This window comes from Bos taurus, chromosome 3, assembly GCF_002263795.3.
Source record: "Bos taurus isolate L1 Dominette 01449 registration number 42190680 breed Hereford chromosome 3, ARS-UCD2.0, whole genome shotgun sequence".
NCBI lineage: Eukaryota > Metazoa > Chordata > Mammalia > Artiodactyla > Bovidae > Bos > Bos taurus.
Window position 1 is genome coordinate 23278084 of NC_037330.1, and position 17864 is coordinate 23295947.

Consider the following 17864-nt stretch of genomic DNA (forward strand, 5'->3'; position numbering starts at 1 on the left):
GTCAAAGATTTGAATGTTTACCTAGACAACCAATTGGAGTATTAACACATTCAGGAGATTCTCAGATCTTCAGTTTTGAAAAAACTCAAACTCATGAAAATAGAAAGCCATGTGAATACTGAATTTACTAGTAGCATAGAAGTAGTTTTTTTCCCTCTCTCTCTCTCTACCTCAGAGAATCTGTTTTGATTCCTTGAGATTGAACACTGTCTTCCTGATTCTTTCTAGCGCTTTCCTACCTGAGAGAGTCCACAAGAATTGCCTTTCTAGATCTTTATTCTTATGACAGCTTCTAGTTTTTTTCATGTTTAAGAAGCCAGAGATTCTTCATCTTCTTCAAACACATCCAGCACTATTTTTGTCAAGACCACAATTAACAAGATGTTTCCCGGAATACGTGTGCATGTGTGTTGTGTTTAAGGGAAGCAGAAGTCATATTGACTTGTTTTTATCATCTAAGAGGTCTGTTTAGTCACAGTGTATTGTGGAAAATATCAGTACATTTTATTTTCATTCAAAAGACATGATTTGGGAGCCTAGTCTAGGGATCGGAGCCCTGCTAGTGTGACAGGTGACATAATAAAAGAAAACAGCAAACTTGGGGTATGTGTTTGCATGTGTACAGGTGTGTATGTGAGGGAAAGAGAGGGGTTGGGGGCTTGGGTACCTGGGTGGAGCATTAAGGATGACTTTATGGCAGTGGTGACTTATGAGTAGAATTATCAAGACAGTGCAGCCCACTGGGTGAACAACAAGGAAGACAGCCTTCCAAACAGAGGAGTATCTTAGGCAGAAACAAAGAGGTGTGAGACACTAGGTGGATCCAGACCCTTCTGTGCTGCAGGGATTCTTGTAGGCTTCCTGCGATTTACCTACAGTCACTCCTGTGCTCCACTGAGTCTTTGTGTCTCAGCTAAGGGCCCTGGAGAGTGCTCCTGTCAGATGAACTTGGGGAGGCTCTGATACGGGCTTCCTGTACAGTTCAGAGAGCTTAGGGATTCTCCACGCAATGGCTTCCTTACGTCACCTGTTGGGTGGGAGATGTGGGGTGGGATGGGCTGACACCCATTTCTGTGGTCAGTTTCTTACTTCTGTTATCTTTCCTGTAGGTAAACTGTGCCAGTGGACTGATGCCTGCCTGTCCCACCCCTGTGCAAACGGAAGTACCTGTACCACTATGGCCAACCAGTTCTCCTGCACATGCCTTGCAGGCTTCACAGGGCAGAAATGTGAGACTGATGTCAATGAGTGTGACATTCCAGGACAGTGCCAGCACGGTGGCACCTGCCTCAACCTCCCAGGCTCCTATCAGTGCCAATGCCCCCAGGGCTTCACAGGCCAGCACTGCGACAGTCCCTATGTGCCCTGCGCACCCTCCCCCTGTGTCAACGGAGGTACCTGCCGGCAGACCGGTGACTTTACCTTTGAGTGCAGTTGCCTTCCAGGTAAGGAGTCCCCCTAGTGTCCTGGCTTGGGGGATGCACATCCAGCAGGAAGGAAGGGGATGGGGTGTGGTTCAGTGTTCCTTGAGGAAGTATCCTTCCCAGCAGGGAAAAGGGGAAGTGAGAATGTTGTGTGGAGTGGTTTGCTGGTGAGAGAGGAGTTTTATGGGCCCAGTGTGGTCCATAAACTGAGCAGGGGGTAATTTAACATGTCAGAGTTTATGATGATGAGTGACTTGGAAATTGTTTATTGTCCTTTTTGGAGGAACAGTGAGAAATAAGAGAAACAGAGCTCTGGGAAAAGATTGATAAGTCTATAGAATGGAAAGGAACATAAGGAGAATTAGACATTGAAAAATTTAATGTGTGATTAATAAAATGCTTCAAACTGAATTGATAGTAATACTAGATAATCAACTTTCTTATATGCTTTTACCTCTGATGGAATAATGGATTATTTTACTAGTTACTTGATTGCACCCCCCTACTCTTTTATAATTTTCTTTGAAATTCTGGTCTTTAGAACCCTCTCTAACTTTGGGGTAACCCTACCCAGACTTGAAGCTGGAGACTTTTGCAGCTGGCGTGGTGGTGGTGCTCTGTTAACGAGTGAGCAGTTTTTGATGAGTGCTGATAGATGATGTTTGGCACAACGACACATAACCCAAGATAGAAGCAAAAGAGGAGTAATGTGTGGGAACTTGGGGCCTGTTGTTCCGTAGGATGGAAAAAGGAGCGAGGCTGGCCAGTTCATTAAACTCCCTATAAAACTGATGAGGAGGCCGAAAACTGAGAATTTTGACTGAGAACAGAGCACAAGTGGCTGGAACAGATGAATTACTAAGCAACAAAGATTCTGTTTTTATACAAATATCCTTAGTGCAAAAACAAAAGAAGGAAAAACCGTAGGGAGGGAATAACGTGCTGAGTAAGCAGAATTGCCTCAAAAAGCTGTTCCAGCTACTCTTTTGAAGTAGGAATCTTAGATTCTGGTGTTGTGGATATGGGTCACATGTAATGGGATCGTGTGTTTTCTCTTTTGGGGATTAAAGGTCATACGTTGGTCTTCAGGATAAAAGCAAATGGCAATTTATTCATTTCATTCAGTTAAAATTTTTTGGCTGCCCACTATGTTCTAGGCACCATCCTATGTACTTGGAATACACAATACAAGACACTGCCACGTAATAGGAAGAGATACCACTTAACCAGAAGCCGTGAAAACAAGCTGCTTAATTGCCTTGCTTTCAGTTTCTCTTTCGGTGAAGAATAGATACTGCTGTCATTTTATACACTAAGTATTTATTTACCTAATATTACTGTCATCCACATTATCTTTTAGAAGGAATAACTAAAAGGTGTCTTTCTTCATTCCTGCTTTTGTTTGCATTTTAAGGGTTAAAAGAAGGAAACAGAAATGTAAACAATTTAATTTTGTGAATATTCTAATAGTCTGGCATTCTAATAGCCTAAGTGGCTAGTAATTGAGGTTAGTGCAATTTATTGCTGACCACTAAACATGTCTTTTAGTTTCAAGAAAATTAGTTTTAATAGTTGCCTAGGACAGGAGGTTGATTTGGCAGCAAAGTACTAACGGGAAGTTAGAGAAGTCAATAAAGGAAGTTTTTAGCTGGGAGCGAGTGATTATTCACTCCCATAGCCTCTGCATTGTTATCCATTAGCCACGATAAGAACCTTAGGGAATTCTGAGAGTGTGTCCAGGAAAGGATCTGTCAAACCAGAATAGTATCTCCTCCTTGAGAAAGGAAATAACCAGGGATTCCACAGCTAGAGGCTGCCAGGGCTGGTGGGATGGAGTAAGGACGTCTTGGCTGTCTCTTACACTCCACTTATAGTTTAAAGCAAGGCTTTTTTTTTTTTTTTTTCTTTAATATACTGATGAAGTGTGTGTATGTGTGTGTGTTTGGGATTGGGATCAGGGTGCAAGGCTGGGGGCAGAAGATTTGGCAAAGAGCAAACTAACATTTATTTAATGCCTTTTATAAGTCAGGCACTGTGCCAGGTACTTCTGCAGCCATTAGCTCTATTACACAAAATCCTTGGAGACAGGTATTATTGTTCAAGTTTTCCCAGGTGAAACAACTCAAGTTTTGAGATGTGAAGCAATTTACCCAAAGTTGTACAGATGACATGTGGTTAGGCCGAGTCCTGAAATCCAGGCAGGTTATTTCCAAATGTTAACTTCTTGTCTGCCCCTGAAGGTGCTTTGAAATGTCTAAGACTTTTTGTTAAATGTTTAGGGATGTGTGGGTTAAAAAAAGTAGGTTCATGTTAAAATAAAAAGGAGATACTTTTAATTATGATCGACAGTATTTGTTATACACCAGCCTGTGTATGGGCTTCCCAGGTAGCCCAGTAGTATAGAATTTGCCTGCCGATGAAGAAGACACAAGAGATGCAGGTTTGATCGATCCCCTAGAATAGGAAATGGCAACCTGCTCCAGCATTCTTGCCTAGAAAATTCCATGGACAGGGGAGCCTAGTGGGCTATAGTCTGTGGGGTTGCAAAGAGTCGGATATGACTGAGTGACTGAGCACATGCCTACAGGCTGTGTATGGCATCATGCAGATATCTAAAAATAGTAAAGTAGGCTAGTTGCTGCCTTTCAGGGTCTCATGATCTGAAACAGATGATGTCAGCTTGGACAATATATAGAAGGAAATTAAAAAAATTAAAAACAATAGATGATGCAATAACACTGTGAATAAATATATATTTATACAATGTGTAAGATTTTATGCTCATTGTTTTTATGTCCCAGGTGGAGTTTGCAAAGTGTTAACTTTATTTCCACATAGAGAAATAATGCCTGGAGATGATTTTCTTTTACAGAGTCCTTTTTATAATGCAATACTATTCTCCCGTCCCTCCTGCATTGCCCCCAACACTAGTCAAGAGACTAAAATGTTACTTAAAATAGCAATCACTATCTCAATGTAAACAGCACCCTTATTTGAAGAGAATCATTATTTCCATTCTAAAGATGGGGAAACCAAGCCAGTGACAGGTAAAGTCACTTTTTTCCAGGTTCTGCAGTTCTCAGATGGCTGCTTCCCACCACATTTCAAATCTTGTCAGTTTTAACTGAAGCCTGCCCTGATCGCCCTATTTCAGATTGTAACCTTTCCCTTCCGCCTTCATCTCTGGCCTTGGTCTACCTTTTCTTTTCTTTTTTGGTAACGCTTGTCATCATCTTACTGTATAATTTTCACTATATAATTTAGCTCATTATGTCTATTGTTTATTGTCTGTCTTTCCAAATTTTTCTGCCTCTTCTCCTCTCCAGAGTAAAAGCTAGGATCTCTGTTTTTGTTTGGTGATGTATCCCAAGCACCTGGAAACCGTGACAGGTATATACTAGGCACACACCTTCTGACTTTACAGGCCAAGGTTAGTATAGGACGGTAGTACTGAGAGCACAACTTTGGTTTTCTTATTTTCTTCCTGGTAACATACCTGCTAGACTTAGTCTAGCTTCTCCTTCTGTACTGGTTTACACTAGTACTGAGTAAAAAGAATTGGAGTTCTTTTCAACTCTAAAACTCAGTGAACCCCACATAAGTTAGTGATTATATTTGAATGGTTATAACATAGTTCTTTTCCTGCAAAGGGCACTATAGTTACTGAGATGATTTTAGTATTAAGATTGATGGGGGGAATTAAAACTGTAAATATGACTCATCCTGAGTAATAAAGAAAGAAATGTTTCTCAATAGAGGGAAGAAAAAAGGAATATATTCAAGAGGGAGTTGATAGAATGAAATCAAGGAACTATATTTCATCTTCTCCTTGATTCAGCAACTGTTAATAACCCAGATCTTTCATAAACTACCGTTAGGTAAAGATTTTAGCAGAAACTGTAAGGAGGAGTACTCAGCTAGAATAATTTTAGCTAAAGAACAAAATAGAAGACACATTCTTGAATCACTGACTCCCAATGTTTTGGGGTTTATGAGTTAAGCTGGTTGTATGCCTGTGGATATATTAAGAAGTAGCAGTGTGCTGTTTGCATCTCCTGGCTTTGCCTGCGAGTTCACAGTTGGACTGGACAATCCCTGATGGACTTTCCCTTTTTCTTTCTCTCCTGTACCTCCTTATTCCTTTATGATTTTTAAACTTCATAAAAAGCTGCCCAATCTGTTCTCTCCAAACAAAGAAGGTTTATCCTTTGTAAATCACCCCTGTACTTTACAGGCTTGATTATATGTAATATCCCTATATCATTAAAATAAAGCTTAGCCACATTCTGTGGCTTTTGTGTCTGCTCTGCAGTTGCTGAGCTTAAAAACTCTTAGAAATAATTCCCCCTTGCATTCTCATATGCACAAGGCATGTGACGTTCTCTGGGGTATTATACTAATCATATTCTGGCAGATTTCTCTGGAGCAGATGCAGAAATTATCATACCATTTTGCAGGGCACATTCTTTTAGCCCCTTTAGTTTGGGCCCTGAGTCCAGTTTTTCTTGATGTTCCTTCAAGTTTTTCCTGTCCTCCCATGCTTGACAGTTTTGCCCCTGCTATCTCTTCAGCCTTCTATCACTTACTTCCCCCTCCCACCCTGCCTTTTTGTTTAGAATTTATTCCTTGTGATGTGCCAAAGGCATCTATTTCACTGAAATGCCTTCTGTATTCCCCACCCCTGGGGGGACTAGAGACTCTCTCAAGATCTTTCGCAACCTATGTACCTCTAGCACAACACTTATTAAACTACCTGTTCTTCCTTTCCGGTAGACACTCTCATCTTAATTACCTGCCCCCCGCCCCCCGCCCCCAGTATCCAACCTCGTGCCTGGCACAAATTGAGACTCAGTGAATATTTGACAAATGAATGAATTGGATGTGATACAGAAGAGCATTCCTATATTCTGCAATTTAAAAAAAGTTTGGAAGTTATTTCTTTTGAATCCCTTTACTCATTTCTCTGACTTCTTAGGAGGTAAAGTTAGGAAAGTAGAGCTCATTTGGAAGATACAGAGGGAGATGGGTAGGAACAGCAGCCTGGGTGGGTGGTGGGGCTAAAATTCATGGGCCACCCATGGGGTCAGTGAGCTCACTGGGGCCCATTCAGAGGATGGATGAAGTGTGCCAAGGAAACCAGTGGGATGGAATTGGGACCAATTTGCTCTTTTAACAGGCTTCTTTCCAGAGGGCAGGGAGAGAAGGTAGCCTGTAGCTGTTTACCTTTGGTGCCTTTGTCCAGTTCCAGGTATCCCTGGGTTTTCTTCACTCTCTTATCCCTGTGCACGGAAGCTCTTCCTGAGGACCTTCAGCCTGGCCTGGGAGGATCCCAGTTGTGTCATCTCAGCTTCCCCTTTCTGCTCTCCTCTTTGAGCCTCTGCACCAAGTCTTTCCACCATCACACCTCCTAGGGAATAAAAATGAAAAGATATGGAAGCTCTCTTGAGAGATGCTGGTATCTGTGTGGGATGACAAGTTCAAAAGACACTTTTCTGCTCCCCACCCTCCCTGTCATCATTTATCAGTTACGTGGCCCATGGTTTTATTACAGCACAGTCTTAAAAATGTTCCTTCTGAGTTTAATTTCTTTCTTTTTGGCCTTTTAAGGATGTGAGTTGGCTTCGAGCAGCAAACTCCTTTTAGTACAGTCATGTGAGCCTTTCCATAAGTCGGCTACACCCATCCCACCCACAGGTCTGGAGACTTGTCTGCTTCCCTTTCCCTTAAAACCTTAAAACATTTTAAAGAAGTGATTGCACTGTAACTTATTCATTGAAGCCACATCCATCCTCTGCACCCCCTTACCCCTACTTTGCGTAGACTTTTTATAAGAATTTGCTGGTTATTTCCAAAAAGAGCCCTGTATCTCTATTTTTAAAGCATAAATCCTGTCTTAATTTTCGAGGAGAACTAATTTGGCTAGAGTTTTCTCAGATATGGGAACTTTTGACCCAGCGTCAGTTTTTCAGATTTTTGGAAGAGAACTTTGGGGTCCCAGAGACCATACTGACCAAATCTAGGTAAAGTTTCTGGTTTAGGACTGGCTCCTGCCTCCTAGCCATGTACAGTAAGTCAGCCGTGTGCCCCTTCTTCATCTGTAACATAAAAGGATTAGAGTAGATAATCTCTAAGAGATGCTTTGATCCCACTGACATATAATAAACACAGTGCATCAGGCATTGTTTTAAGTGCTTTTCCTTCAAATATAACAGTTTTATTGAGATACAATTTACATACCATATAATTTTCTTTTAAAGCACACTGTTCAGTGGTTTTGAGTATATTTACAGATATATGTAACCATTACCACAAAAAATTTTAGCTCATTTTATATGACTTCAAAAGAAACTTTGTTCCCATTAGCAGTCACTCCCTAACCTCCCCACTCCCCTCCCCTGCCCCCCGCCCCAACTCCCTCCCAGCACTAGGCAATTACTCATCTACTGTCTCTATAGAGCTGTCTATTCTGGACATTTCATATAAATGGGAACACATAGTATGCTTCTTGTGTATGCATTATATTCCATTATATGGATTTACCACTTTGTATTTATCTATTCATCACGAAATAGACATTTGGGCTGCTTCTGCCTTTTTTTTTTGACAATTAAGAATAATGTTGCTCTGAACATTCTTGTACAAGTCTTTGAATGGGCATATATTTTCCATTTCTTTTTGGTTTTACTTATGAGAGGAATTGCTGGGTGGTATGGTAACCCTATTTAATCTTTTCGGGACTGCCAGACTATATCCCATAGTGGCTGCATTATTTTATTAATACCTTCCAACCAGCAGTGTATAAGGATTTCCAATTTCTCCATTACCTCACCAGCACTTGTTGCTATCTGTCTTTTAAATTATAGCCATTCTAGTGGGTGTGAAGTGATAGCTTATTGTGGTCATGATTTGCATTTTCCTGATGGCTGATGCTGAGCATCATTTCATGTGCTTACTGGCCTTTTGTGTATCTTCCTTGGAGAAATGTCTATTTAGCGCCTTTACCCATTTTATAACTGGATTATTTGTATTATTATGGATATTGTATTTTAATATTCTTGTAAGAGTTCTTTGTATCTCCTAGATATGTGATTTGCAAATATTTTCTCCCTTTAATTCCAAATTAATCAGTTTCTTCTTTTGTGACTTGCTTTTGGTCATGTGTAAGACATCTCTATCTAGCCCAGATCTCAGATTTCCTCCTATGTTTTATCCTAAGAATCTTATCATTTTAACTCATACGTTTTTGAGTTCATTTTTGTTTATGGGATGAGGAAGGAATCCAACTTTATTCTTTTGCATCTAGATATTCAGTTGTTCCAGCACAGTTTGTTAAATTGTTTTTTTTTTTTTTTCTGTCTAACTCATTTAATCATTAAAACAACCTTTCAGGTAGGTCCTGTTAATTAGTCAAGAGAGGAAAGAAAGTTTAAGTATTAAGCATATATAATATCTTGTCCATGTTCACTCTTCTACTGCATGGAAAGTGTGAGAATTGAATCTAGGCAGTTTAACCCAGAGGCCATGCTTCAACCATGAGTTAACTCTTTCACCTATTTGCCTTTCTGCCTAAATAACTACATAGTGACAGGTAAGAACTATCTCAAAAATAGTGATGAAAAGAAAACATCTTATTTCTTATATGTTATGTTGAAATGTTTCAGCTTTCTTAATTTGTCTGTGGTTGGTGAATTCTGTTCATTGTAACACTGGCTAATATAAATTCAAATAGTTTGGCTACAAAGGCTTCATCACCTCTTTGACACCTTATCCAACCATATTTAGTCTTGGTCACCAGGGAGATCAAGTTGGAATGGCCAGTATCAGTTCTAGGACACCACCAAACCACAGGGGTTTCTAACAGTGGTGGGCCAGGACCCTTTATTTCTCTCCCACATTCTGCAAGTATCTAACTTTTCCAAAGAATGTTTCCATTTAAGAGCACTAGACTAGAAACAGAGACTGCAGTTGTTGTTCAGGGACTGTACTTTGTGGATCTATAGATTTGCTCTCACTTTATCATAATATTGGGTGGGCTTAAGCAGTTCAGCATTTATTGACTCCATCCATTTGTAAGATTGTCATATGATTAAACAGATATATGAGTGCATGCTAAGTCACTTCATTCATGTCCGACTCTTTGTGACCCTGTTGACTGTAACCTGTGAGGCTTCTCTGTCCATGGGACTTTCTGGGCGGGAACACTGGAGTGGGTTGCCATTTCCTTCTCCAGGTGATCTTTCCAACCCAGGGATCAAACCCTCGTCTCTTATGTCTCCTGCACTGGCAGGCGGATACTTTACCACTAACAGCACCTGGGAAGCCCAGAAGATATTTGAGTAATATGATTAATTTTTTAAAAATCTGAGTCTATAAATGTTTTCATAGTCTTTCTCAAGCTTACTTAATGACTCATCTGCTTGCATGGACTTCTTACCAAATACTGGAGAAATAGAATTCTCTTCAGTCAAGCGTTCAATTATCTCCATCTTCTACAAAGTGATTTCCTTTGGTCTCTGGGTAATTTTTTTGGTTACTTGGTTCATACTCATGCACATGACTGCGACTGTATTCAGAGAAACCAGCTGTGTTCCAGTGTAACAGAGCAGATGTAGAACGCCACAGTAGCTTGTGCAAAGGAATGAAGAAAGCAAGGCGTGATTGATGTCTGCCCACTCACCAGACTGCAGTGTCCTGAAAGCAGGAGCTCGTTCTTTTATTTAACTATACCAGTGCCAATATAAGACCCAATATGTGTTTTGAGTAGTAAAAGAGAGAAACTTAAGGGACATTCTGAAGAGGCCAAATACTTAGTTATATGTATTTCAAATAAGGGAATGTTCAGTAAACTTCCTCTCTTGTCTTAAAGCTGATAGTCTTCCATTTTAATAGTTAGGAGATTTGGTAGGAAGGAAAGAGAACACATGTACACCCGTGTCGGATGCATGTTGATATATGACAAAACCAATACAATATTGTAAAGTAAAAAAATAAAAAAAAAAAGAAAAAAGCCCAATGTATAAATTATATAGGACTTCCCTGGTGGCTCAGATGGTAAAGCATCTGCCTATGATGCAGAAGACCCAGGTTCAATCCCTCGGTCGGGAAGATCTCTTGGAGAAGGATATGGCAACCCACTCCAGTATTCTTGCCTGGAAAATCCCGTGGACAGAGAGGCTACAGTCCATGGGGTCACAAAGAGTCAGACACGACTAAATGACTTCACTCACTCATAAATTATATAGGGGAACATGCTATGGGCAATTAGGGTGAAGTTTGATGTGGTATTTTCATTTTTAATAAAAGGGAAAAATCAAGAGGAAGGAAGCAGTGCTATAAGTGTGGAAAGGAGGATGAACAATTTGAAGAATTGTCAAGTTTAGTTAGTAATAATGCCACTCCATATTCAGATAGCTTTTTATATTTATATTGTGTTATACTTACGATGTGGCACTTATAACAACCTTGAAAGACAGGCTGGGCAGGTGCAGCCAGACTTATTTTACAGATGAGGAAGCTACTTTAGAGCTTATAATTACCAAGTATTAAATGGCTTATAAGCAGTGAGGTTAGAACTTGACCCTTATCTTCAGACTTTCAGTTCAGTATTTTTTTTATGTCTCCCTATTCTCCCCCATGATTTTCCCAAGAAAAAAAACAAAAAGAAATTTAAATTTAATTAGGTGGTCTTTTATTTGTTCTTCCCATTAATCTAGCATGGAGCTGGGGAAAATCTAATGCCCTTTTTTTTTAGAACCAGCTGTCCCGAGTAGACATTTATCTTCACTGGGATTTTATTTCATGAAAACACTTTGAAATACTTGTGAGGTAACTGAAGGCATGTCTTTGGCACAGTGATTCGTTTTAACTGTCTATGCATGAGGCAAGAAAAGACAGAAGATGGGGGATTTTTATATGGTGAGTCTTGGGTTGACCATCTGCTGTCTGTTGAACTGTAATAATGAAGTCAGTCTGTTCTGATGACCATATCCTGTGGAGAAGAACAGATCACATCATCTCTATGAGAATTTATCATTTCCTTTAATCTTCTCTTACTAGGTTTTGAAGGAGTCACCTGTGAGCGGAATATAGATGACTGTCCTAACCACAAGTGTCAGAATGGAGGGGTTTGTGTGGATGGGGTCAATACCTACAACTGCCGCTGTCCCCCTCAGTGGACAGGTATGTATGGTGTGACAAACCTTTCGGAATGGGGCATGGGTCAGTAAGCAGAGGCAGGTTGTTATTGAAGTGGGCCCCTTGTACAAGAGTGTCTGTGCTACGTCACTGGGTCTAGTGCTAACTGCATACGTCCCCCTATGTTCACTTAAAGAAATATTCTCACGGACATTTATTGGGCAGATGTTCTGAACTCAGTACCGTGCTAAGTGCTGTAGGACAGCTGTCCCTAACCTTTCCAGCACCAGAGACTGGAAGATCTCTGGTGAAGTTTTTCCCATGAACCAGAAGTGGGAGAAGGATGGTTTGGGGATGATTCAAGCGTATTGCATTTATTGTGCACTTTATTTCTATTATTATTACATCAGCTCCACCTCACATTTTCAGACATTAGATCTCGGAGGTTGGGGACCTTACTGTAGAAAATAGGAGAAAGAGCGTTACTGAAAGACTCTGAAATTATTATCTGGCAAAGCAACACATTGCCTGGAACATAGTAGATGCTCATTAAATATCTGAGAGGAAAAGAACATCATTAAATGCAAAAATATAAATATTCTTACCATATACAAACAAACAGGGTTAACTGTGTGAGATAATAGATGTGTTAACTGATCTTATTTTGGTAATCATTTCATATAAATATGTCTATCAAATCATCATGTATATACTGCTTAAACTTACATATATGTTATATGTTAAATATAGCTCAATAAGGCTGGAAAAGGAAAAGAAACTACAACTTGTCACGTTTCAATGTAGTATCAATGAATATTCTAAATTATATGAAAAGATATTAGAATATTCTTTCTTCTGCTCTTCTGTTATCAAGCTAAAAAATCCCTGAAAATAAGTTGTACAGACTGGGAGAGTTCAGAGCTTATTGTCTGTACACAGAAATCTATCTCATCTTATTCTTATGACATACTTATGCAGAGGGTTGGGCACATCCTCTTGAAGACGTTATTTTTATGACACTTGTCTACATTTCTATATTTTCCTTTTTTTGTATCCTTTTTTGCACATAGATTCTTCTGCCTTCGACATTAGAAGAGTAGATTTGCTTAAATTGACAACCATCTGGAAGTTTATAATGTTGTCTTCTCTTCTTATTTTTGAAATTGAGTCTGTATAGACATTTAGTTCCAATTTCTGTTTGTATGTATTTATCTAACTGAAACTGGAGACAAGAACTGATTAAGCAATTAAGAACTGGGCCTTTTGGAGAGAAGTTGTTTGATTTAATATGGAAACCCAAGAACAAGCTAATGTTATTAGGAAGAAGTTATAGTACCAGCAAAGGATTGTGCCCAGCAAAGAAGTCCAGATCTTGTATTGCTGTTGTTACTACCTGATATTCTTCAGCATCTCCAAATTGCCTTCCCTCATCTGCAGCAGCTAATTATTTAGAGTACTCTTTAGAGCTGTAGCCTATGAATAGAAAAAGACTAAAAGGATTTAGAACTCCAGTAACATGATTTCCTGGAAGGGCTTTTCTGCTTTTAATCCCCAAACTGTCTATTTAAAAAAATACTTTCCCACTGGGTTTCCCTAAAGTTGGACTTCCCCTAGAATTTCTTCTTGGTATCTTGATCCTAGGACTTCACTCCCAACGCTCTGGTCTTGCTGTCATATTATCTCTTCTCTTCAGATTTTGCCATTTCTGTGTTTTTTTTTTTTTTTCCATAGGCCATTTTTTTTCAACTTAAAAAGATTACTCTGTGATGACCTAATGGGAGGGAAATCCAAAAGAGAGGGGTTTATATATATATATATATCTGATTCACTTTGCTGTAGGGCAGAAACTAATATGCTATACTCCAATAAAAATTAATTAAAAATAAATAGAAAAGATTACTGTAAAGTTAATTATGTGACAAATAGTAACTGGAAATATTTAATTTTTCTCTTTTTAATGATCCTCCCAGAAGTATTAGGCAGGATGAGATACATGTTAGGAACTTGACCTCATTCTAAGTCTCTCCCTTGCCCTGTGGGAGAGAGTTGCTCTGTGTGGTACCAAGGCTCCTGATGCCAATGAAGATTAAATGATAATTGTGATTTCATTGTTGATTTTTCTTTGATACCACAAATACCCTTTGAGTTCCTGCTTTGATATTAATGAGGAAAGCTCAATCTTGGGGAAAGGTTTCCTAGTGAAATTATAGTTTGCCAAAATTTCTTCCCCCAGGTTGTTTAATAGATACCTTTTGTCCCTATGAAAGTCCTTAAGAGATATTTCTTGTTTCATGTATTTTTGTATTGTTTTTCTAGAAGGGATGGCAGAAATGATAAATATGTTTGGTGTGTCAGTATTTATTTCTTCTGACCTGCTGTCATATAAGGTACCCTTAGTCTTTGGTTTCCTACCAGTTTCCTTCCTCTTTTCACTGATGTCAATTTTGATTGCCAGTGACAACCTTGTTTTTTCGTTTGTACCACATCCTATGTCTTCATTCGTACCATTTCCTTTTTAATATTTATTTATTTATTCACTTTTGCCTGTGCTGGGTCTTTGTTGCTGCATGGGCTTTTTTCTTTTTTTTTTTTTAATTTGCATTTCTTTTTTTTTTCTAATTTTATTTTATTTTTAAACTTTACACAATTGTATTAGTTTTGCCAAACATCAAAATGAATCTGCCACAGGTATACATGTGTTCCCCATCCTGAACCCTCCTCCCTCCTCCCTCCCCACACCATCCCTCTGGGTCGTCCCAGTGCTCTAGCCCCAAGCATCCTTGGGCTTTTTTCTAGTTGCGACGAGCAGGATATACTCTTTAGTTACAGTGCACAGGCTTTTCACTGCAGTGGTTTCTCTTGTTACGGAGCACAGACTCTAGGGCGTGTGGGTGCAGTAATTGCAATGCCAGGCTCTGGAGCACTGGCTCAATAGTTGTGGCACCAGGGCTTAGTTGCTCTGTGGCATGTGGGATCTTCCTGGACCAGGGATCGAACTGTGTCTCCTGCATTGGCAAACAGATTCTTTACCAGTGAGCCGCCAGGGAAGCCCCACACCATTTCTTGTCTCTAGAGTCCCTTCTCCACTCCTTTCCCTATAGTCCTCACCAGTTTTGGCTGCCAGGAGCAGATCAAATGGTTAACTTCTTCAGGAAGCCCCCCATGCCCTATCTCTAGGTTAAGCTAAGTGTTACCTTCTGGGCTCCCTTACTACCCCCTACATTTCTCTGTGATAATGCTCACTGCATTAATATTGGCATTATTCTAGGCTTGAGGTAATGGAATGGGGTCATTGAACTGTTGATGACAGCAGATACTAGAGCTCTTTACAGATCTTTGCTGTCAGTAGCATATAGCTGAGCTCCTCATTATCCCAGCCCCAACATCATTCTAAGAGTAGAAAAATTTGGGATTGTAGGGTTCCTATTTATATTGGTATTAGAGCTATAAATAAACTCACATAAGTATTTTCTGCTTTGTCAAAATTAAAGAAATTAATGTGGCTGGGGGCTGAGAGTTAACTGATGCTTATTAGCACCTAAATAATGTGCTAATTACAATATTTTATTTTGTGTAATCTTTGCAATAACTGTATGAAGGGTAGAGTTTTAGCTATTCTTTTTACAGATGGTAATCGATATTCAGAAGGGTTAAACAGTTTACTCATGGGTCATAGTGGTTGGATTAGGGTTTGAATCTAGGCTTGTTGAACTCCAAGTCTGTGCTCAAATCTATGGTCTTTTTTTTTTAAACTACAGATTGACTGACTCTATGAGTTATCTTTAAAAATATTTTTACTAAGGGCTTGAGTCTTTTTTAATGGATTTAACATTTAATTTATAGTTTTATTATTCTACGTAGGATATTCTGATTTGTTCTTTCTGTGTGTGTGTTTTCCTGGTTACTTAGAGATTAGAAGTTAATATTAAGTAAATGTTTTATATTCAATCTGGTGGTTTTTTCATTATATTTCAAAGGCTTATTGCAACTTTGTTCAGAATTCCTTTTACAATTTTCAGCTGCAGAGTTGAGGTATGAACTGTTTGTCTGGCTTTTGACAAAATTGAGAAGGAAGGGTTGGAGCCAGCTAAGAGAGGAAATTTAGTTGCCAGCTATCTGGAAAAAAAAAAAAAAAGGATGGAATTGTGTAGTTAAAAAACCTAGGTATCAGTTTGAAGTAAATGGAGATTTGGGAATTGGCCACATTTTTAATGAGAAGAGCCTGATAGGTACCATGTTATTTTCATAAGTTCACCTACAAAGAAGGCTTTGATCTTTTGTAGCAAGTTCTAGACTTCAAGATGACCAGAAATTTTTTCCAAGTCTACTCATGGTTTGATTTGGAATAAATGAGTCATGTTGCCTTTCTTCAGAAGCTTTTATTTACTGTTCACAGAACCGCTATCTCTTAGTTTCTTATTGAGGTTTTGGGAAAATAAATGGTGCAGTTAAAAGCTTTTCGAGCTTTTCATTTATTTAGCAGACAGTTATCACATAAGACATTTCAGGTCCATGCTGTTTGATATGGTAGCCACTAGCCACATCTTGCCGTTGAGTATCTGAAATATGACTGGTCCAGACTGAGAAGTACCTCAACTGTAAAACACTTGATTTTGAAGACTCAGTATGAAAAAAAAGGTAAAATGTCTTGCTAATAATGTTTTAAATATTGATTAGATGCTAAAATGATAATGTTTCAAATACATTGAGTTAGATAAGATATAATATTTAAATTAATTTTACCTTGTTTTCCTTTAAGTTCTACCAGAAAATTTTAAATGACATCTGTATCTCTTGTGATAGTTCTATTTAACAGCATTCCTTTGATGCAGAGAGGTTCTATGTAGAAGCATCCTCTTTGATCCTGAGTGGCAGAGGGATGGACATGAAACTATCCTCAAGGGGCCCTTATATTGGCTGCACTATGGGGAAAGTATGTTGGTTTCCAAGTCAGGTGTGGACAGTCCAAGCTCTGTCCAGAGCCCTTTTACCTGACATGTTGTCTAGAATAGTACTAATTTCTACCTACAAAGGTTACTACTGTTCCAGACAAACTAAAGTCCAGGTGGAAGAAAGAAATTGATGTTGGGCAAATGGTTTACTTTTTAAAATAGGAATCTTGTTACAGAGGTAAGTCAGTAGTTAGATGTTTCTTTAGGAAGTAGAAGTTTACCTAAGAATTTGATGAAACCTGAGCACAAATGTCTATACTGTTACTGTATTTGGCTCCAAGCCATCTTACGAGAGCAATTCTGCTCTGGCAGATATCCATTTAAGAAAAAAAAAGTTATAAAAGGCCCCCAAATTAATCGAAGCAGTGTAGACTAATGTTTTGTCTACATAGGTTGTTATTTGAATTTTCCTTTAAAGGTTCATTTCCTTCAGAATTAAAGTTGACTCTAAACTCAACTCACGAATTCCTCTCTGGCAGCTTTTGGTTTTGGGTTCACTCCTAGGGCAGACGTGATTTATTTTCCTGTGCTTGTTATTAACCCAGAAATGTAATTTCAACTTGGGCTTGGAATCGTGCTTTGGGACACTAAGCAGAAGTGAACAATGGAAGTTAGGTGGACACGAGTCAAATAAAACCGACCACATTTTCTCTCGGCTCTCCTTTATGGCTTGATGAGCCCAAAGTGTTAGTTAAGATTCCCTTTGCTGTCAGTTGCTCCAACTTCAGGAAAAAATTTTTGGCATGAATCAGAAAGTATACATACTGCCAGAGATGGTGTCTGGGAATGGAGTCTTTTCATGGTATATTTTTATTTAAAAATCAGTGCTCCAAAGCTGTTCTCCAGAATAAGGCTTTTCTCCAAACTAGTTTTCTGTGTTTTTAATACTATAGAAATGGAGCTTTTTGGTTGAGAGTGGAAACTAAGTATATTGGGGACTGCAGACATTTTTTTCATTTATATTCTGCATGGAGGAATGGAAAAATGCATCTCCCATTACAATTTATCTGCTGTCAACTTGATTGTGGGGACTTGAAATTAAGCCTGGTTTTTGGAATCTGCTTCTCCTCCCAATTTCAGTGTGCTATCAGTTGGGCAGACTGCCAAGAGTGCTAACCTGAAGCACTTTCATCCCAGAGGTCTCAGAGCTGATTAATAGTCATGTTAGTGGGAACAGGGCTGAGTCGTTACTATGAGCCAACACAAAATGCAAGGGGTGAGACTGAGGGATCTTTTCTGTCTTCATGTCCATGACTCATTGTCTGACTTTTGCTCGATCCCAGAAAAAATCCAGTTTTTACTTCATGACTTTTCAAGCCCTTAGTTGTAAGGTAGCTTCAATAACAGATATTTG

General features: G+C 39.0%; 1 protein-coding gene across 3 annotated transcripts in view; it reads left to right on the plus strand.

Moving 5' to 3' along the window:
* NOTCH2 (notch receptor 2) overlaps positions 1-17864 on the plus strand; it is a 175284-nt gene that overhangs the window by 81562 nt on the left and 75858 nt on the right. For 2 of the 3 annotated variants that reach the window (XM_002686114.7, XM_024990003.2), the window contains 2 exons: positions 1110-1445; positions 11481-11603. In XM_002686114.7, coding sequence (XP_002686160.3) covers positions 1110-1445; positions 11481-11603 — 459 coding nt within the window. Of the gene's footprint in view, positions 1-1109; positions 1446-1542; positions 11340-11480; positions 11604-17864 lie in introns of those variants that run through there. The other variant, XM_059885021.1, reaches the window with a different exon arrangement.